Source organism: Lissotriton helveticus, chromosome 7 (genome assembly GCF_964261635.1).
Source record: "Lissotriton helveticus chromosome 7, aLisHel1.1, whole genome shotgun sequence".
Classification (NCBI taxonomy): Eukaryota; Metazoa; Chordata; class Amphibia; order Caudata; family Salamandridae; genus Lissotriton; species Lissotriton helveticus.
The window spans coordinates 1,073,989,855-1,074,012,320 of NC_136068.1; the positions used below are offsets into that span (position 1 = coordinate 1,073,989,855).

The 22,466-nt window shown below is 44.4% G+C and overlaps 1 protein-coding gene across 2 annotated transcripts in view; it reads left to right on the top strand.

Annotated features, from left to right (window-relative positions):
• CCDC40 (coiled-coil domain 40 molecular ruler complex subunit) overlaps positions 1-22,466 on the top strand; it is an 808,572-nt gene that overhangs the window by 113,573 nt on the left and 672,533 nt on the right. For both annotated transcript variants that reach the window (XM_078654053.1, XM_078654054.1), the window contains 2 exons: positions 1,755-1,838; positions 7,347-7,566. In XM_078654053.1, the coding sequence (XP_078510179.1) occupies positions 1,755-1,838; positions 7,347-7,566 (304 nt within the window). The remainder of the gene's footprint in view (positions 1-1,754; positions 1,839-7,346; positions 7,567-22,466) is intronic.

Below are 22,466 nucleotides of genomic sequence, written 5' to 3' on the forward strand. Positions count from 1 at the left end.
ACAATACCATTAGCAAAGCAAATGGCTTTAACTTAATCGAAGGCGAGACCTATTGCATTTTCAATGCTTGGTTTTCTAGGGGTTAGTCTCTGCACAATCTGAGATCGCGCCGGGGATAGACAGGGATTCTTAGTACGCCCATCTCTTTTGCTCACATTGTGAGTAAAATAACCTTGTATTCTGATAACTAGCACACAACGCATATCTTTGCATCTTATTTCGAATTACAGAAAATAGAAACCATGAATGATTACTCTTTTATAGTCTCTGGTAAACGGAAACCAAAAGACAACAACAAACAATCGAAGACTGGAATTCATACAAAGTCTGTGTCTTGAATTGTTGATTTGCATCCATAAATAAATAACATGTCTGAAAACGAAAAACCTTCACTATTGTGTTCTTTTGTCGGGAAATGAACCTCTCTATTTCATCCAGCTTGCCCACAGGTACATTTTACCTTGTTTATATTTCTTTATTTGCCAACAATTTTAGTAGCCCTCAGTGGGAAGTTGCCTCTTCTTTGGCATTTGGGCATTAGCAAACCAGAGTTTCAGAATTTGTCAACACAATGTGAAGGATTACTCACAACACTTCTCGCTACAGTTATTAGGTAACAAACTCCTTCTTCTGTCACTTGTCTAAGACTTGAAATGGGGGCTGTCTTCCATCATCAGAGCTTTGGTTGCACCTGTCTAATGGGTCTCCATGTGTATCCTGTGTCAGCTATCTGTGCTCTTTCCTGCCTAAACTTAAAGGATGATGTTTGGCCCAAACTTAACACAGCACATTACCCACAATACTTCATCCCTGCTGTGAAACCTGGCTGTGGCAACATCATTTTATGGGGATATTTCTCATCAGCAGGAACTGGGACACTTGTCAGGATACAAGAGAATACACAAGACAGTTTCTGAAGCGCTCTTGTGGAGTACCTGTTGACCTCTGCAAGAAAAGTTAAACTGTGACCTTTCAGCAGTAAAAAGGCCCTAATCGCAAAGCTAAAGCTACTTTAGAGCGGCTAGATACCAAAAACGCCTAATCAGAGCCTGAAAATGTACGGCACTAATTGAAGTTTGTTGCCGGTTAATAACTGTGGAGGTTACTTCCAGCAAATATTGACTCAGTGAGTGAAGACTTAGCGAATTGTGATATTTCAGCTTTGTATCATTAGTATATATTGTTTTCATAATAAATGCAGAGTTGGAATAGTACCTTGGAAACAGTCCTAATTTAGGCTGAAACTCTGAGACACTAGCACAACAAAATGTTAAAAATGTTGCAGGGTGTGCACTATCTCTGAGCATTCCCTGGAGAGACCTGCATATGCTGTTGTTTTTGTTGCTTGACTACATTATGATAGGCTAACACAATATAGAAATAAATGTTTTAGATGAACAGTTATGTATAAAGTGAAGTTCTCTCAAGAGACATTTAGACACCCTGTCTTGCAAATAGCTAACAAGGGGAGAGTGTCGGAAAGCTCTGCTACAGTATGGAGTCTTCCTTTGACCTGTAAACACCATGCAGCCCACCAAGAGATACACTTTGAAGAATACTAAACGTGTTCAAGAAGGCCCTTTTGAGAGTGACCCCTACCAGTCCAAACCCAGTCATTGCTGGAAGATCCAGCAATGGAGCAGTTCCTTTACAGCAAGAGGTCTTCTTAGCCGGAGGCTTCTATGTCTCAGTCCAGAGGCTGAAAGGTTGTGATGATGCATTTGACCAATAATTCATTTTTATCTGTGTCATAGCCCCTGATGACGAGATTTCAGTCCGCCCTGAAGAGCTACCTTATCAAGCGAATGGATACTGTGAGCCTGGAGCTGCGCGAATTGGTACGTATTTGTTGTGTTTTTACCTGGTCGTTGGTGCATGATGGTTTGCAGCCTCAAACAGAATTAGCCATAGGAGTGAAGCAGTGTAACAAGGGATTTAGCTGGTCCAACGTCACTTCAGCACCGGCGTAGCAAAGCAAGTGATCCAGTGTCCCAGAAGCATTGGCATAACAACGCATGTGGTCAACTGTCACCGTAGTATAGACACGGCCATGCATTTGGTCCAGCATCACTCCAGTATTGACTCCGCAATGTCTGTGAACCAGTGTTGTACTGTGGTGTTTTATTCTCCAAGTAGGTGTATGCTATATAGATATCATCACTGACATACATACTCGCAAGTGTCACTACTGCAGACGTAGCCGAGCATCTGAACCAGTTTAATTACGGCATTGGCACAGTAGTGCATATGATCCAGTGCAGCATCAACACAGACACAAGCATGCATGTGATCCGCTCTTAGCAGCACTGGCCCAGTGGTGCATATAAATCAGCTTATCTGCATTAGAGAGACCTCTGTGCATGTGATCCGTTGCCACAGCAGCTCTGGCCTAGCGGTGCATGTAAATCAGCTTATCTGCATTAAAGAGAACGCTGTGCCTGTGATCTGCTGCCACTGCAGTACTGGCCCAGCGGTGCATTTTAAATCCGCTTATCTGCACTAGAGAGCCCGCTGTGCATGTGATCCACCGCCACAGCAGCACTGGCCCAGCGGCGCATTTTAAATCAGCTTATCTTCATTAGAGAGACTGCTGTGCATGTCATCTGCTGCCACAGCACCACTGGCCCAGCGGTGCATGTAAAACAGCTCATCTGCATTGAAGATACCGCTGTGCATGTCATCTGCTGCCACTGCACCACTGGCCCAGCGGTGCATGTAAATCAGCTTATCTGCATTAGAGAGACCGCTGTGCATGTGATCCGCTACCACAGCATCACTGGCCCAGCAGTGCATTTTATGTCCGCTTATCTGCATTAGAGAGACCGCTGTGTATGCAATCCGCTGCCACAGCAGCACTGGCCCACTGGTGCATGTAAATCAGCTTATCTGCATTAGAGAGACTGCTGTGCATGCGGAATGCTGCCACAGCAGCACTGGCCTAGTGGGGCATGTAAATCAGCTTATCTGCATTAGAGAGACCACTGTGCATGCGATCCGCTGCAACAGCAACACTGGTCCAGTGGTGCATTTAAAATCGGCTTATCTGCATTAGAGAGACAGCTGTGCATGCGATCCGCTGCCACAGCAGCACTGGCCTAGCGGCGCATGTAAATCAGCTTATCTACATTAGAGAGACTGCTGTGCATGTGGAACGCTGCCACAGCAGCACTGGCCACTGGTGCATGTAAATCAGCGTATCTGCATTAGAGAGACCGCTGTGCAACCGATCCGCTGTCACAGCAGCAATGGCCCAGCGGTGCATGTAAATCAGCTTATCTGCATTAGAGAGACTGCTGTGCACGAGGAATGCTGCCACAGATGCACTAGCCCACTTGTGCATGTAAATCAGCTTATCTGCATTAGAGAGAAAGCTGTGAATGTGATCCGCTGCCACAGCAGCACTGGCCCAGCGGTGCATGTAAATCAGCTTAATCTGCATTAGAGAGAACGCTGTGCATGTGGAACGCTTCCACAACAGCACTGGCCCAGCGGTGCATGTAAATCAGCTCATCTGCATTGAAGATACCACTGTGCATGTGATCCAATAAGTATCACTGAAGGGCTGGCCCAGTTATCCATGTCACCCAGTATCACGGTAGTGCGGACATCTTTGTGCATGTGAACCTGTACATGCAGCTTTGTCACAGCAGTGCTCGTGTTTAGGTTTCCCAGCAGTACAGTCCCAGCCATGCATGTAATTCCGTTTCTTTGCAGTACTGGCACATCCCGCTTTAGTTTGTGTAGCATCGCTGTGTCACATGGCCTTGCAGGGGATTTAGTGTTTCAGCAGTGCTGGTGTGGGAGTGCATGCACGCCCAGGTCACTCTAGCATTGTCCAAGCCATTCATGTGAACTATCAGTCTGTTTCACTTCTATAGCTACACATATATTAAAAAACACATAATAGTGACGCAATAACATGAAGCACGAGTAAAGCTCTGGATCTCTGTTATTGGTAAAATCGGGATGCAGAATTATCAAAGCATTATAAGCAACCCCTAAAGATCTCTTATGGAAAAGGGAATAACTGCAGAAATCGGTGTTACTCCTCTGTTTTCTGCATGTTAACCTGTAATTAATTCCATATCTGTTCGTCCTGACAAATCCCTTCAATTTGGATCCAGTACAGCGTTTTGCTGCCTTTCATCTACATTCGCTTATACAAATACCACATACATTGTCCCCGATTATTATGCATGGCGTAATATAACTTGCAGTATTATCACAAGCCGGCCCGGCTCCAGCAATTTTTATTTGGGTGGGACAATGGTGCATTTGGGTGAACCACTGTGGGCCTAATTTGTCACTCCTAGAGGTAGCCTACAAGCCTTAGATTACAGTATATCTACTTGCAAACAGTCACCATGATACAACAGGTCGATTCTGGGTATATATATATATAGAGCATGTGGAGAGTTATTTCAAAGTAAGAGCAATGTCTGGACCTAAGTTGAAACCCTCAAATTCCAGCAAGCCAGGATTCAGCACAAGTACTTCCAGGCCTGATCTACCATCCCTCTCCTGTGGACCTTATCTCACAGTTGACCTTGGGCCCCAGCCCCATATCAGGCCCCATCCAGCTCCCCTTTAATTATTCCTGGTCCAAAACATTAGTAAAATCCCCTTAAAACTTAAAACATTGAATATAGCAGTAAATATAATTAGCACACTCTTTAAAATATGTTGCACAGTTACCCTAATGACCTGATTGCTAAGTAAATAAACAAAACAGAAAGGCCATGACAGGGCGGTATATTTTAAGGGGTGTGGTCTGGATTTAACCCCTTGCATGCTGATGACGGCCCCATCCGTCATGCACTACGGCGCTCGTGTGCTGATGACGGCTGGGGGCCATCATAAACCTGCCCACTCGCGATTTTGCCGCACAGGCGCAGAATCGCGTCAGCATGCAAGGGGTTAAAGCATACCCCAATGGTTGGGTGGTTGGCTTTGCTGTTAAAAAAAGTATATCTGCCCAAACTCTTTTTAGAAACATTAGAATAATGAAAGACCGGGGAAGTTCTGACTATATCACAATACAAAAAAACAAAAAAGTGCATCTCTAACTATACCATTCAGGTTTGTATGCAGCTCTTTGATGCCAGTTCATAGGTCACTGGACTATGATAGTATTTTAACTTCTGAGCTGCAAGTAACACAAGAATCTCTGTGACAACGGCAGTAACCCACTGAGCTATCCACATAAAATGCAGTTTATCTGCATTTCTAAACTACCAACACACAAAGGATTGCTCTCTCATTATTCACCAGTTATCTGAATTTTTTTATTGTTTTCTTGCATCAACGGCCATGATAATGATTCAAATTATTTAAATGAAGCATATACAAAGAATAAAAGTTGCTGGGCCTGTGCAGATTTTGAAAATAATAACAAATAAGTCCCACAGTTCCTTTCCTACTTGGTTCATAGAACTCGGCCTCACAGCCCAGCTGCAGGGGTCAGGAAACGTGAATCAGAAGAAACAAACGTATTTTCTCAAGCACTGAATAGAAAAGGAAATATACATGATGCTGCTGGTGCTAAAGAAAAAATGTGTCCCCTTCACCATGCCCCACTGTACCTGCACCACACAGCCCACCTTTCTAAAAGGAGATGTGTGATTGGGGGTGCCTGGGAGAAAGAGCACTCGACTCCGAGAACAGGAAGGAAACGAACGTTAATTAAAGTGCCCATTTTTTATTGGCCTTTAAGCCGTCGCTGCTAGGGCCAAGGCTTAAGTGTGGGTGGGCCTGGCCCACCCGCTAGAACCGGGCCTGATCACAAGTCTCACATCACCGATTTCAGCAGAAACTCCTGTTTCCTCCCAAATCCGTCTTAGGTACCCTCTTGCAACACGGGCCTGAGTCTCCACACAGTCATACAACTGGTTTCTAGATCAGGCGTTATCCTAGGATGAGGAACAAGAATTTTTCGATTTCAACAAGAGCAAAATTTCCTAGGGCAAAAACTGAATGATGTGGGATCTCTGAGTTCGTGTCAACCTGAAAGTTGATCCCTCTCACTACTGAACAATGCTACTTACTATTATTATTATCAATTTGTAAAGCACACCGTTCACCTAACAGGCATCTTGGCGCTATCAAAACCACTTCTTAGTATTTTGCAGGGCAGACCTCTGACCTCACTACGAAGGCCGAATTCAGCGTAGAATTGTTCAACTACCAGACCAAACTCAGACCAAGGGACACAGGCGTGATTCGAAGGGAGAGAACACTATTGTCACGATTTTCATTTAATTCAGCAATTACGATGTATTTTTAGGATATAGAAATCCATTGGGTAACCTCGGTTTCCGATACTAAAAACAACAGGTCGAGAGTTCCTGCGATTGCGTGGGACAAAAGTAAGCGTGGAGAAAAAGCACAAGAAGTGACAAGTCAAGGATAGAAAGAACAGTCGTTGGAGTGATTCTTTAGTGTCACAGAAATGAGCCGTGTGTATATTCAGCACAGCACGGGGCAGAGAGAAACAATAACTCAGTTAATCATCACGCACATCCTATGGACTACGAAGAGAATTGTCCTCTTTTGTTAGTCTCCACCTTTGGATTCAGAGTTAAAATAGTCAGCTTATATTTGACAAATTATGTACTCGTCTAATTGGCTTTTTTTTAAGTTAGTTCAGAAAAATGCAACACAAATGCGTGCTCTAGGCTGCTGATCTGTGCTGTTGCAGTCCTTGCTTGATGGAACAGGCAAGTTCCCGTCGTTTTTCATGTTCAAAGATTGACTTGAGAGGCAGACAGGGCCACGTGGATTTAATGAGCATCTCTAACACACATAGGAACTGAGAAGGTGCAGTGATTATGAAGTCAGAATTCTCCAACCTGGGCTCCTTCCCTTACACACTTGAACGCACAAACATACATCCTCAATGCTCTGGTGTCCATCTGCGGACCCTTCCTTTACACGCCTGTGCGGCTAGGCCGCCATACTCCAGTATCGGTACACTTCTGCTTGTGAGGGTCTCCTGTCGCTTCACTCCTGTTGGACGCACACATGTGATCCAGTATTCTCCAGACACGGACACAGCTATGGATCTGGTCTTGTGTCACTTCACCGGTGCCGAGCCTGTGCTCTTTTGTCACTCTAGAGCTGCAGGCTTCTCAGTGGGTGCTGCTTGCTGCTAATACTACTTCTCATGCTAGCAGCGACACGACTGTCCTTGTCTGATGGCCTCTTCCAAGCTCTATCCCGAGTGTGAGATGATGATGTGTTGTCAGCTGTGTCCTGCTTGGTTACCTATTCTGGGCTCTTTCCTTTGTTGGTAATTAGTTTGGGGGATTTGCTCTGTTCTGATAATGTCCTCTGGACTCTGCCTTCAGACAGTGCAAACGAAGAAGAGTAAGACACAGCGTGAGGACCTTGGTGTAATGCTGTACGGCATGCAGCAGGAGCTGGCCCGTCTACAGATGGATCTAGAGAAGTACCATGATCGGCATGCGCAGATGGCCACGCTGCGGAGACAGATGGAGGAAGAGCTCCAGAATATCCGGAATCTCTACAAGAATACCCAGAACATCACTTCTGAAGAGCGCAAAAAAGGTTTGTTTGGCCGGGGTTGGTGAGAGGGCAGGGATATTCATGCACACCAGTCACAAACATCTGAAGAACTGACATAGAGGAGCATAAACCCCTTACAGAAACAGGTGAATGGCCACTCCACCTTTTGTGATATTCAAGTTTACCAGATTAATATTACTTCTCCTACACGTGTTCCCTTTGGGCTTTTTCTGCTTACATTTCCACAGAGTTGGTTTTCACCTATGAAGAAATTGTTGCACATTGATACACTTCCAAAACCCAGCTTTTCTACCTGTGAAATGCAAAAAATATGAACGAAAAGGTTAACAGAGTGTGAACTGTGAGTATGTGCTTTGGGCCTCATTTCAGAGTTTTTTTGGCTTACAGTATGAGTTTCTTCAGCTATCTGAGCTACTACAGGCAGGAACAGCCCATATGTGTATCAGTCTAAGCCATACTGCTAAGGGAAGGTCCAGCCCGGCCAGTGCTAGGCCATCTCCCCTCTGTCAGTTTGTCCAACATTAAAATGTGCCTTTATCTCTCAATATCTGTGATGGACTTCAAAGGCAGCATTGCCCAATACTGTAATTGGTCACTTGGTAGCATCAAAAGCACGTGCTGGCAATACTTTATTTAAGAAGTCTTTAACTTTGCGATGGAATCAAGTTTATAGGTGAAGAGATCGGTTTTTGACATGCCAAGATTCTGAAAAGAAGGTGTCAGTAAACAAACACGACTTTTGCTGTCAACCAGTGGCTCTCTCTTCTACATTTCTTGTATAAACCATGAGCCAAAATACTGATGAGTAGAAAAATGAACATTTCAAATGCTCAAGTAAAGGGAGTCAGACGCTTTATTGAATGTATCCTGTGCATAAAGTAAACCTAATCATCTCAAGGTACATCAAATCTGCCAATGAAATAAACAGCTGCATTTCTTAGAAAGCATTCAACTAGTGGAATTGAACCGTTTTGCTAGGTTTCAGCTGGTGGAATAGAAACGTTTTGAGAGATTTACCGATTTGGTAAAAAATTGGGCTAGAGGTAATATTTGTTTTAGTTTCGTTCCAAAGTTTTAGGTGTTGTGTATAAAGTTTCTTATCCCCCACTGCTTTTATAACATAGTTTTTGAGATTATCGAAAGTCCAAGCTTCCTGGGTGGAGAGCAACGAGGCGATAGGCAAGGGTTCAGTAGATCAACTTTTCGGATAGATACTCTGGATCAAGCTACACAAGCATTTGAGTGTCAGATAGTTGACCTTGAATTCATTCTGATTTCACAATGCAAGACAGTTTAGCTCCTTCAGTAGAGGGTGAGAAAAGTCCCTCTATTACTTCAGCCCACACGAGGGAAACACTTGTGTTCTACACTACTGCAGACACTATTTTCCTCATAATTTGTGACTAAGGTAAAGAGGGCGTTATTAAAATACAGTTTTGTGTTGACTGAAGCTTCAGCTATTAATTTGTGGTACGTGGCAAGGAGAAACTTTAAAGAAAGCCAACTTAACAACAGACACTAGCAGGACACTCATACTTGGACTGTGTTACTAAAGTACTTCCACATCCTGTCTTTCTTATTATAAGAGAGTGAACAGCTCGATGCCGGCAGGCTATAGAAGCTCTGTCTTTACTCATTGACCTTCAATGCATTTTCGCCCATTTTTCTGTCTCTTCAATGGAGAATATCTTGGGCACCACTCGCTGTGAGCTAAATGTGTGTCATCAGCGTACAAATTAAATAACAGTTCCAGGAAATGGAGGATGCAACTGTTCTTTACATTCCGAGGTATTTGTGAGTCTGTTATATTCTACTTTTTGAGTTTCTTGGAAAGGTTCTATGTTGTTCAGTTCCTCTCAGCCACGGTATGTCCCAAGGTTCTGTCTTTGGTATGTCTCATTCTTTGGTCTTTTGCGATTTACTCTATAAACTGCCCTGCTATCTTGTATTATTTTCTTTACAGAGATCACTCATATGGGCTTCTCGCTCATTTCAATGCAGCTAATGTCTATATCTACTTTTCTTTTCCAGACTTTACTGTCTCCATGCTTGTTTGTTGGGTTGTCTCTGTGCCAATAAGAAATGGATGGCTTCGAATTTTCTCCATCATAATTGGAAATGTTATTGTATCCTACTTCTGATTCCTCATTTCTTCCCTCATTTTCATTTCCACCTTTCCATTAGCACAATCTTCTTTTGCCCAAAATCTAGGAATTACTATTGATTCTACTCTAACCTTAGAAAATTTGATTCTTTTAATTGCTCGTAGTTGCAGCTTCCAAATGTACAGTACTCATACAGCATTCATAAAGTTACTCCTTTGTCCCATTATCTTAGGTTAATCTCCCAAAGTTGGGGAATGATTTTCTCCTATGCGAGTTTCCAAGTCATTGCTTTTCCATATCAGTTTGAGTAGTTTTCATCTTTTTGATGATGTATGTTGTACAATTTCGCTTTTGTACCAGTGCTTTGAATAAAATCACTTTATATATTCAAATAAATACATCAAATAGTGTACTCAAATGTATGTTAAATAGCGGATACACAGGCAGTGAGGGGCTTTGGTACATAATCCTGTTCGCAATGTATCCCCAATAAGGTAGTCGGGGAATTACAGGCCTATGCATGCCCAAATCGTATGTACCAATACCACTTTAAGATGAACATAAGTATAAATGGGTAACAGAATAAAAGAAAGCTTATTTTCTTCAAAAGATTATTGTCTTGTATGGCTTGCATAGTTTCCAGAATCCCAATCTATGTTAAAAATATAACTCCTAAACATAAATTTAAAATACACTGTTGTTAAATGCCTTCATTTTTGTTAAGGTTTATCACTTATATGGTCTTCATGTTGCCAGGCTATGCTGAGAATACAGGAGCATTATAGTATTATCAGCAAGGAAGGTCTGAAAGTCCCTTTACCTAGGCCTTCACTGATCAACATGAATTTAGTAAAACCTTCGAAATGTGTGTAACTACTCATATACCGAAACTGGTCAATGGCATTAATTGTGAATTAAGACTTTGGTAAAGAGAGAGCTCATGGCTAATTAGATTGGCAACTATTAAGCGTGGTCTAAACAAGGAAGCTAATTTCCATTACTGGTTAAAATAGAGACTAAAATAACCAGGAAGTAATGACATTGATGATTCTTTATTAACACGACATGTATAATTGTAAAGGAATAGGAGACAATAGTATTTTGAAGAAAATACATTTCCTTTTAAACTAGGCCACCTGTTTAATCAAATGTTTAAAAGTGATGGAAAAGGGCAACAATATGGAGAACTCCAAGGTTCACTTTATCTAAAGAAAATACAAAGTACCCCATTTTCAATTTTGTTCTCATTACCTGATAAACAAACCTAAATCATTTGAGGGGAATGGTTAGGATTTTTACTGCCAAAAATATAAAGTGCATCAAAATGGAATGCTAATCTGTATCAAAGACCAAAGTCACACCTAGCATCATGGAAATCATTATAACTAAGACAGGGTCTATTGCCAAGTATATGCATCAGTCCTTGTCAAGGTCAGGGATTTGTTTTGAAAGATGCACAATTCCATTGGAATGAAAAAAAGCTCATTAGCATCCCAAGATAGTTATCAAAGTTATTCCATTTTTTAATATGAGAGTAGAAGTAGAAAAATTGCATGATTAATAAAAAAAAACCTTTGCAATCAATCAGATTAGTATAAAACAAACAATTTAGGGCCCGATTTGGATGTCGGGCAGAGAGCCTCCGACCGACATCCTGAGCTTTCCCTTCGACTGCCGTATTTTGATTATGGGGGTCGGAGGGAAAAACCGCAAGGGGAGTCCGCTCCTTTTCCGACGGGCTCTGTAAGCCCTTCAGAACCGGAGCGTAATAGTAATACCTTTAATGACCACAGAGCCAGGCTCGGCCCCGCTGTCACGATTACAATGCCGGTTTCTGACAGCCTTTCCATGTCGGTCTGTCCGACATGGAAAGGCTGTCGGAGAGCGACATTGGGGGCCCCTAGCTGGGCCCCCTTCCACCCTTCCCCGCTGGCCCTCTGCTTAGGGCCCTCGGGGGCACCTATGGTGCCCCCCTGAAAATCCCTGCATTGTGTGACAGGCACTGTGAGGTGCCTGCCACACGGTGCAGGGATTTTCACAAACTCCCATTTCTTAGTGGGAGCTTGTGCTGCAGGCGGTTTCTGCCCGCCGCACAAGCTCCCATAGAGAAATGAGAGTTTGTGACTGCACCGTAATGAGGTATGAAACCGCCGACCTATTGTCGGGTGGTTCACACAACGAAACGGTGTCGGTCGGAGGCAACTTCGACTGACATCGAAATATCAGGCCCTTAGTGCCTGATTTAGATGAAAAAAAGTCTCATAATAAAATCCTATCAAATATTTATTTGGCAATTCATAAAACAACACGAAGAATAAATATTCCAATAAAAAGTTCATTATCATCTCATTTTAAAACATAACCAAGGTGCAATATAGTCTGCAAAGTGCTGTTGTGCCTGGATAACTAGGTTTGGGAATGAACATGACCTAATATTCAAGTCGCCAGGTAAAGCAAATACATAGGAATTTTTAGCAACAATTAAAAACTCTTCTTTCTTATTAGCAAGAATTTAGGCATAAATTGTATTTGCCTCATTTGCCATTTTCATGTTTTTTTAGCAAATGTGAAAATCCCGACATAAATTAACCAACCTGATATTCAAAACTTTGTTTAGTGGGTCCTGGGCTTCTATGACGACTTGCCTGCAAGACCGTACAAGCAGGAGGTTAAACTGTTGGCACAACAAACATCTGTGAGGTTCTAACAATGCAGGGCACAGGCATAAAACATGTAAAAAAAAATCTCGCTTCTCACTACAGAGGCTACATTACTCCCTGGGTGGTCAGTGTTGCCACCTCTATAGATGGTCCTGTGTTGGTAAAACACCAAAACGGAGTGCCAGGAATCTATTTTTCATGCACCTTTGAAAATTCGCCGATAGGTGAGCTTGTTTCCCTGTGGTGTTATGTGTTGATAGCATGTACGCATGGGATCTCTGTGATAGAACGTCTCGATCAGCTTGTCTGCTCAGGCCCTGGCATTTACATTCGTCATTTCTAAAAACTCATTTTGGCCTATGCCCATATCTCCCGGCCTTGTAAATCAGATAAACATGAATCCACATAATGTGCATTAGCACGTTTTCAGTTGCCAGATCTTAATTCGGTCCATATTAAACTGTCAAACATGGCCGGCACTGCTGATGTAATCCTATGACATAGCTTAATGAATGAACTTTGCCTAGCTATGGCCTGCCAAAGGAGGCTAAACTCTAGTCGATCCTGTGCAGAAGACACCGACTTTTGAAGCTGGAGAATGTGCTTACATTTTTTTATTGTGGAAGCATCTATCAATTTGGCGTCATTTCAAAGCACGATGTCACTTCCGTAAGAGAGAACAGATGAGACTTTGCCTGCATTTTTGTAAGACTGGATTCATTTTAGAGCCCCACAGTTTCTTTCCTAGGGTTTATAGGGTGGAATGGAAGACAAGTGCCTTCTTCTTAATGGATCCATTTTGCTATTGAAAAGAACCACTTTCATCCATCTAGACTCCCTTGATATTTACATTCTGATACTTTCTCAATGCTCACCCCTCCCAGGTGCCATGAGCCTGGCTTTTTCAACCTTTTCCCAAAGATAATAATTTTAGTCTTTTGTCAATTCAACTCCTGCTTATGTAGCTTTGTGTATTTAAAAAGGGCACTAATAAACCTCTGTAGACCCCCCCAAAACCCCACGTATGATGAACAGCACCACGTCATCCATGTAAAGCAGGTTAGACAGGCCTTTATTTTCAAATTTTGGGGATTGTGAATTAACTGTGTCGAGCTCCCCTGTAAGATTGGAAATGAACAGACTAAAAAGCAGGGGGCAGGACACTTCCCTCTTTAAGGTCTTCCCTAGTTAATCTCTTCCTTGAGAGAGTGGTGCCATCTCCTAGTTTCATACGCAGCCAGGTTTCAGAATACAGTAGCTCTATCGCTCGTAAAAGGCTCGGCGAACGTTCCAGGTCCTTAACTTTCCCCAGAGGTATTTTGTTAAAATTCATCAAATGCCACCTTGAAATCAATGAAACACACATACAGAGGCAATGCCCCAGGGCTGAATTTGCCATTAGCTTGGAGATGGCCAACAGATTTGGTTCACAGCCCTGATTCCAAATGGAATCCTTTTTTATTCAGCGGGTTAATTATTTGTTCATTTGCCCAGGTTTAGAGGTTAGTTGGCAACTGGTTTGCGAAATATTGAGCTTCAGCATCAATCAGTGCAATCAGAAGTTGATTATTAGTTTTTGTTGTATCCCTGCCCATATAGACTGGCTGGATTATCAAGCCCCTTCAATTTCAGGAATTTCTTGTGTCTGTAAAAATATGTCTGTGAAGTACATTGAGCCTGTCAGCCCAAAACATCAGGTCTTTTTTAAATAGTGTTTGGCGTAGCTCATTTGGGCCTGGCGCACAATCAGTGCGTGATTTTTCGATAATTTTCTTAATATCTTTTACTAAAGAAGCCTGATGGGTCATTGTCCATCTCACTTCATTCCAACCAGGCATCCATACTGCCTTTAGGCATAGTTAAATTTTGAAGAAATACATCAGCATCCGTTTAATTTTGAATGGTTATGTGACTGTTGGTATTTTTTTATGATGTGTGTTACTTGGTTTATCTTCAAGTGCTGAAAAATGATTTGTTAAATACCTTGCCCAGGTCTCTTCTCTGATATTTGCATCGTTGGATATTCTCTGTCTGTGCTCTTTCACATTAATCATTCGCCAAACGTTCGCTGTCTCCTTATTCTTACTGGCATCATTACGCTTCGCCCAGACGTCATCATATTTTAATTTCTTAAACTCTCAAAACTCTTTTTAAAATTTTACCCCTTACTTTTTTTATTTCCATTTTTAAAGTTCGGCATTGTGGAGTGAATCTTAGTTGTCGTAGCAGCCTGTTAATGAGCTTCTTCTAGTGTCTCACTTCTGGAGGCAGCCGTCGTCTTGCCGGTACCCATAAAGGGTGAGTTTGTTGCAGGTTTTCCTGGGTTTTCTCATTAAGATGAATTTTATAAATTCCAACCAGCTACTAATAGGGTTCCCCCGTTCTGCAATATTATGCAGAAACATAGCCCAGGTATCCAGTATTTTAGGGGCTATAGCCTCATCCCATCTACTTCTCTCCACACTCGCAGCAAGTTCATCATACAACAAAGCTTTTGACTTGCAATAGCTTTGGATATTTGTTAATAGGGTAATCATTTGCAGTACACGATTGCTTTCTTAGCGTGGGTTGATATGAAACTCTTGGATGTACCTAAAGAGCCTGATTATAATCCAAACGTGAGACACAGCTTTCTGTTATCCGGATCCACGCTAGGGGACTATCACTAGGAAACCTGCCATTAAGGATCATCAGCCCTACTGAGGTAGAGTAATCAAAGAGCTTTTTGCTGAGATTGTCATAGCTTTTTATCTGTAGTAGAGTTTGTGCTGGTCCAGCGCCCAGTTCCTGCAGGTCCACATCATCTTCTTGAGTATGAAATAACTTTAGGTTAAAATTTCTTGTTCTGATTATATCAGGATAAGCGTTCTTCAACATCATTCAGACTCAACACAGCTGTTCTACCCCAATTCTTTTTTCATTATTATGGGCATTTAAATAGGTGTTTAAAAAATGAGGCTAGACTGTCCTATGCCATTTCACCCTTCTAAAAATACTGCCAGGAGGTCAGATTCCGATAATGCAAAGACAGGGGTTTTTATCTTTCGAGCCTGGCTTAAATATACAAAGAGACCTCCTTTAGGGCAGCAGAAATGTGTTGCCTTATCAGCCGGGATGACATATTCCATTTAACCTATTAATTATACCACTGATTGAGACCACGTTTTTTGAAGAGCTATGATATGAAATTTCTGCTGATAGGTTATAAGATCGAAGTGGTCAATTTTAATAATTAAGCCTCCAATGTTCCATTAGCTGCTCTTTAGTACCTTTATATCTGTGACTGGCACGTTCCTGTTCCCATCCACTTGTTACTGGGGTTTATTAGACAGGGTAATTGAGAGCCAGGTCCAGTCTTGCTAGTGAATGTTTACCTGTCTGCCTTTATATCCTTTTTCTTCATCACATGATCTCACTTGATCAGGCACTTTGTGAACTAATTCTGAGGACTGTACAGTTGAAATTACTCCCATCGCACCTTTCATAATTTAGGTTGTATTTCTTCTGCCCCACAAAGCATGATCCTGGTTTTCTAATGGTGACAGGTATACACTTCCCAAGAACCAGATGATCTTGATGCCCCAATTTCTAAAAGTGGGTTTATGCATGTACACTTGTGCGACATGCTGGCATGACAGGAAAGTAACAATGGTAGCCTTGGTTTGCTGCATTCCATGAAGTGTTATGAATTCTGTGATCACTATATCGCAATATCTAATACCTGCCAGCCCCAGGATATCTGCAAGAGCCTTAAAATGTTGGTGCGATTTAGCATGTCCCGGTTGCCCCTTATTTTCTAATCTGGGTACCATAATATTTTATTTTGCTTAATTAGTGTGGACGGATCACTGCTCAACTTCTGTTCGCATATTCGTTTTTCATACCCTGGAGCTTAGGGACCTCGCTGAAATGTATTGTGGGGCTTAAAATCATTAAGTCCTGTACAGTTTGGAATTACTGGCTTATGCTCATGTGCCCATGCATCTACAGTTGGTATATAGACCTCCTGAGCAGGCCATTTCGTTTGAATTCTGTGGTTACTAGTGTAGTTGTCAGCTCTGATTGAATTTCTGTTGATACCGGTATGGTGATCAAATTATTTAAAAAAACGTTTTGTGAGGCTGTTTTTGTTTTCTTCAATAATCGACCTTTTATGATCATGCAACAGCCAATAACAGCCCATTTGCTCTGTCTTTGATGTTAGATTAAGAGACTTGACGCCCATCTTTCTTTTTTTTTTTTTTTTTTAAATCTTTATTAACATGAAGGCAAAGTATACAGGTATTATGGTACGTTCAAGCTGTTAGAATCGTATTTGTTTGATACATTTCTGGAAGTATTAATTTGCATTATCCATTCTGCATTTGTGTCTCAGTCTACCTGTCTAAAATCTGCATCTGCTCTTCCGTATAACTGTATATGAGTTATCATAGTTCGTCTATTTCCTCCCGCTATGTGTTATCTAACATGTGCAGCTATCCTATAACTACAAGAGAAAGCCCCCCCCAAACTCCAGTCATCACTTTTTGATTATGTTTCCACACTCCCCCTCCCATCAGCAATTCTCCGTGCCCCTTTGACATCACACAGGTGAGTTATTGTAATACGTTGCTGCATTTGGTTCGTTTAGGCAATCATCCCCAACTCCATCCGCTACTCATCCTCCCCCTCAGAGTCCAGGTCGTCTCCGTCCGGTAAGGGTTCACAAATCTCACCCCTATAAACATTCCATGCTGCCCATAACTTGTTCCATTTGCGGGGGGAAGCTCGAAGGACATATACCGTTCTCTCCGTGACCATCAGGATATCCATGTTTTTAGCCCATCTGGTCGCCGTGGGTAGGTCCGGAGCCCCCCACTTCTGTGCAATATCACGCTTAGCCCCCGTCATGGCCAGTGTAGCCCAAAGTATCCCATATCTATCTAGGTCGTTGGGGTCCCAGATGTTCAAGAGGCATTTACGTGGTTCTGGTAAAATGGAAATCTTGAGTGTCTGTGAGATTGTGCGCAGTATTTGCCTCCAGAATTCCTGTATGCGCGGGCATTCCCATAGTGTATGAAATAGTGTTCCCTCCTCCCCGCAACCTCTCAAGCAAAAGGGATGGGGTGCTCTATTTATTTTATGGAGTAGCGTCCTGGTGTAATAGATGCGGTGTAAAATTTTTAGTTGTACCAGTCTAAACTTTGCCGATATGCCCACCTCTCTCGGGGAGGCCAAGGCTTCGTTCCATTCCGATTCGTCTGCCTCGCCTATTTCTCCCTCCCATTTTTCTTTAAGTTTCAACGTGGGGTCTTCTAAGTTATTGATCAGTTTTTTGTATGTGAGGGAAGTTGCGCTCTGTTGCATATATTCTGTCAAGTGCCCGTAGGGATCGCCTGGAGTAGTGCGTGCCTAATTTGTACGTACCTAAATGTTTCAGTGGGTCTGAGGCCATACTGCTGCTGGAGGCGTGGGAACGCTATTACCGTGTCTTTGTCCCAGAGGTCCCCCCCCGTGGAGATACCTATAGAGTCCCACCGCCAAATCCTTTACATGTTCTAAGGTTCCCCAGTGACCTCGTGTCCCATAATGGTGTCATTTTGGTGATTTTTCCTTTCCATCCCAGTCGTGCCTGTGCTATATGCCAGAGGGCTGCCGTGTGTTGTGTTGGACCGTGCAGATGTTTGAGTTGCGGTTTATTATACAGTACCGAGAGCATACAATCCGTCCCCAGCTGTGACCAGTCTGCCCGGTACGCTGGGTCGTCTCTCGGGGTGTGGATCCAGTGGTTAATTACTTTAAGTTGGGCTGCCCAGTAATACAGCTGAATATTGGGAAGCGCAATCCCTCCCTCATACCAACTTTTCACCAATTTGTCATAGGGTATGCGTGCTGGGCCATTGTTCCAGAGTAGGTTGGAGACCAACGCAGCGATCTGTTTGAAATATCGCGGCGGGATAGGGTGTGGGGTGTTTTCCAATATGTATAGGAACCTGGGGAGTGCCATCATCTTATACAATGCTGCCCTTCCCAGAAGGGTAAGGGGCAAGGTCGCCCAGTGCTTAACGTCCGCTCGTAAGCGCTCCAAAGGTGGTTTGAGGTTGGCAGCAAAGAACTCTGCTTCAGAATGTGTGATGACCATGCCCAGGTATTTAAAGGAGGTCGTCGGTGCCGCCAGGGGGCAGTCCTCCTGTAGTCTCGGTGCCGGGCCCCTGAGTGTATATATCACCGATTTAGACCAGTTCAGGGTATAGCCCGATGATTCCCCGTGTGTGTTGCAAAGTTCCAGCAGGGCAGGGATCCCGTCGTCAGGTTCAACCATATAAATGAGCATGTCGTCCGCATATAGGGAGATTTTATCCTCCCATCCCTCCTCCCATTTAATGCCCTTAAATAGGGGCGTTGTTCTAATCAGGATTGCCAAGGGTTCGAGCACCAACGCAAAGAGTAAGGGCGACAAGGGGCATCCCTGTCTGGTCCCTCTACCCAACGGGAACGCCGGCGAGATGTGGCCATTAGCCACTACCTGCGCCACCGGTTTCGTGTAGAGCAGTCTTATCCAGGCTATATATTTCGGCCCAAAGCCCATACGTGCAAGTACTTCAAAGAGATATTCCCATTCTACTAGGTCAAAAGCCATTTTGGCGTCTAGGGAGAGAATTACAGCCTTCTCTGAGAGGTGGTGCGAACGGGCCAACACTCCATGCACCCTCTGGTGATTCAGCGCTGTACTTCTATGGGCATAAAGCCCGATTGGTCGGGGTGGATCAGGGTGCGCAGGTGTGGCAGCAGACGGTTGGCTAGAAGTTTTGCTAGCACCTTGACCTCCACATTGAGTAATGATATCGGGCGATATGAGGTGCTTTCGGTTGAAGGTTTTCCTGGCTTTGGTATGGCCACTATTGTGGCCGGGCGTTGATCCAGCGGCAATTCTGCCTTTTCCCTACTCTCCATATACATGTCCAGTAGGGGTCTACTGAGCACTGAGGCCATTGACTTATACCATTCCACTGGCAGTCCATTGGGACCCAGTGCTTTGCCTGATTGTAGTGATTGAATCGCCATTTGAATTTCATCCTCTGTTGGGTCTGCCTCTAAGTCGTGCACATTTTCTGGTGTTATTGTGGGGATGACAATGTCCGCTATTGACATTGCCGCCGTGTGTGCAGTGACAATGCGGTCTGGGGTGTATATGTTCTGAAAATGTTTTGCCAGCGTGCGCACAATGTCTTCCGGATGTGTCAGTTCTCGGCCGTCTTTTGTACACAGTTTCTGAATACCTCTTGCGCCTCCCCCTCTCTTATCCAACCATGCCAGCATTTTCCCTGCTTTGTCGCCCACGTCATATATTCTATGTACAGTGTTCGTGGTGTAGCCTTGCACTGTCGTTTTGAGGTGGGCCTGGTATTGCTGTTGCCGTAACAGCAGTGTGTGTGTCGTAGCTGGAGAGGGGTTCGTCATATGCTCAGTGTTTGCATCGTGGAGTGCTAGCTCTATTTCTGTTAGTTCTCGCCGGGAATCCCGTTTGTGTCCCGTAATGGCTGCTATTGCAGCACCTCGAAAGACGGTTTTATAAGCCTCCCACAGGAGTGACGGTGAAGCTACCGTTCCCCTGTTTTCAGCAAAGTAATGTGTCGTCGCTAGTTTAAGTTTCCTCCAAATTTTAGGGACTTTCAAATAATTTGGGTAAACTGGGTAGATTCTAGCGCATTTCTTTTCTCTGGTGGTAAGAGTTACAACGATTGGGGAATGGTCAGATATACCTCTGGGCAGGATATCTATTTTGTCCACCGATCCCAGTCCCACCCCCAGGAACAAAAAGTAGTCTATACGAGATAGGCTATTATGTACGGCGGAGTAAAAAGTGTATTGGGACGCTGCGGGGTGTAGATGTCGCCATATGTCTACAATGCCCAGTGCTTCTAAAAAGTCAGGGAGCGATGCATTCCCTCTTGGGCGGGCTCTAACGGGAAAGGCGTCCATTGCAGGGTCTATTATTGCATTCAGGTCACCCCCTATGATTGTGTCCCCCTCAGGGAGATCTAGGAGGAATTTGCCCAGGGCAGGTAATGCTACGGAGTGGAGCGCCGGGGGGATGTATACTGATACTACATTAAGCGGTTTGCCCTCCCATTGGCCATGTATAGCTGCGAAGCGTCCCTGGTCATCCGTCGCTCGATGCGTAATTATAAAGGGCGACGTTTTTTTCAGTAGGATCCCTGTCCCCCTGGACCCAGAAGTAAATTCTGCACGTACTGCCATTGTGTAACCGCGCCTATCAAGCGCTTTGCATGTCGTCCCTGCCAGGTGTGTTTCTTGAAGTAGAACTACGTCCGGGCACTGACGTTTAATGGCTTGTAGGACCAGGCCCCTTTTAATTTTGTCCCCTAGGCCTCTGACGTTCCAAGTTAGCATGTGCAATGGGGGGACCCCTACTGTCACCGGGGCACCCTCAGTGGGTGTAGCCTGAAGTGGTTGGGCCATGTAATAGTTGGGATAATGTCGTGTGGAGTGTGTCGTTAGGTTCCGCGCAGCCGCTGCCTCTCGCGATGAGGTGTAGGAGTCCGCCGATTTGTAGAGTGGTAGTATGACGTGTGGATTGTGTGATGACCATGAATAGAAACTTGAACAATAAAACTATACCCCCATCCCTGCTCCATGGACAAAACCCCGCCCGCTTCCCCAACAATGCAGGGTGCTTTAGTCCCTCCCCAACTATCTTACTTGCTCGTGGGGTTGGTGAGTCCCTTACAGGCACTAACTGCGCCCACCTTACTCAGCTGCAACAGGTCCAAGGTCCATTGCGGCACGCTCAGTTTTTTCCATATCTAGTCAATTCTTAGACCGGAGCCGGTTGTCCAGAGTCCAGCGGGACTTGTGAAGTGTCAGACTCTGTTGCTGCCGTGTCATCCTGATGGGTCGAGTGGCTGGTCTGGCTGCCCGTTTGCTTGCCATTACAGTGATTAGGCCGATCCCTGTGCGGACGTTGACGTTGTCCCACTTGTCTCCAACCATCCAGCCAGTCTTGGGCTACCTCAGGTGTGTCGAAGAACCACCCTTTACCATCGGCTACTATCCGTAATTTGGCAGGAAATAGCATGGAGTACGGCAATTCTCTGTCCCGTAGTGCTTTTTTCACCTCCGTGAATGATTTGCGCCGTCTGGCCACCTCCGCCATGTAGTCCGGGAAGAAGGACAAGGTTGCGTTCTGAATCTTAACAGGTGGGGAGACCCTCGCTGCTTGTAGGATTGCATCCCTGTCTCTAAAGTTGAAGAGCTGGGCCAGCACAGGTCGTGGCGCCGCTCCCGGCTTAGGTGTTCCGCCCGGAACCCTGTGTGCTCTTTCCACCGAAAAGAAGTGGGATAGGCCTTTGGGTTGCAGTTTGGTCTGTATGAGATCTTCGATGTAGAGGTCCATTGCCCCCTTCCCCATAGTTTTGGGAAGTCCAAGGATGCGTACATTATTCCTTCGGGAACGCCGTTCCTGGTCGTCCAGCTTATCCTGTAGGAGTTTTGTGACTTTCTCCATGCATTCCATGGCTATTTGTAGTTCTGACGTGTCTTCTACAAGAGACTTCGTGACCACCTCTACCTGGGATACTCTTTCAGTCATTTTTTGGAAGTCCGCTCGCAACAGCGTGACTTCAGAGGAGATGGAGCCCACCGTGGCTTTCACTTCTGAAAGGGTTTTCATAATGTCTTCCAATGTTACCTTTTTTGTCCCTTCTGTTTCTGGGGCAGCACCCATGGAGTTGCGCCCATTGCTTTGCGGTTGTCCGTGGTGGGTGTACGCAAACTTATCCAACTTGGCCTGTGTGGCGCCACTCCTAGTACCTCTGCCCGTCATTCCGTCGACACCTGCGGGGTCTGGGGCCGTCCTTCTTTGCGCCGTGGTCAGCTTCGGGTGATCGTCTTTGTCTCTTGCGTGTAGGTCAGAGGGACAATGGGTCGGTGTGTACTCCTGTATTTCGAGCGTTTGGACGGACTTTCCTCTCATCCACTCACTTCCACTGCCCCGACCTCTTTTTCAGTCGTGCTTCAGGCCCGTACTTGTGGATCGTCGTGCTGTTATCATCCGGCAGGCCGCTGCAGTGGCCGCGATAAATGTGGTGCCCTGTTCCTCTACTGTTAGTGTCCAGCGCACTGTGTCGCTTTCTGCCTGTGGTTGCTTCTTGAG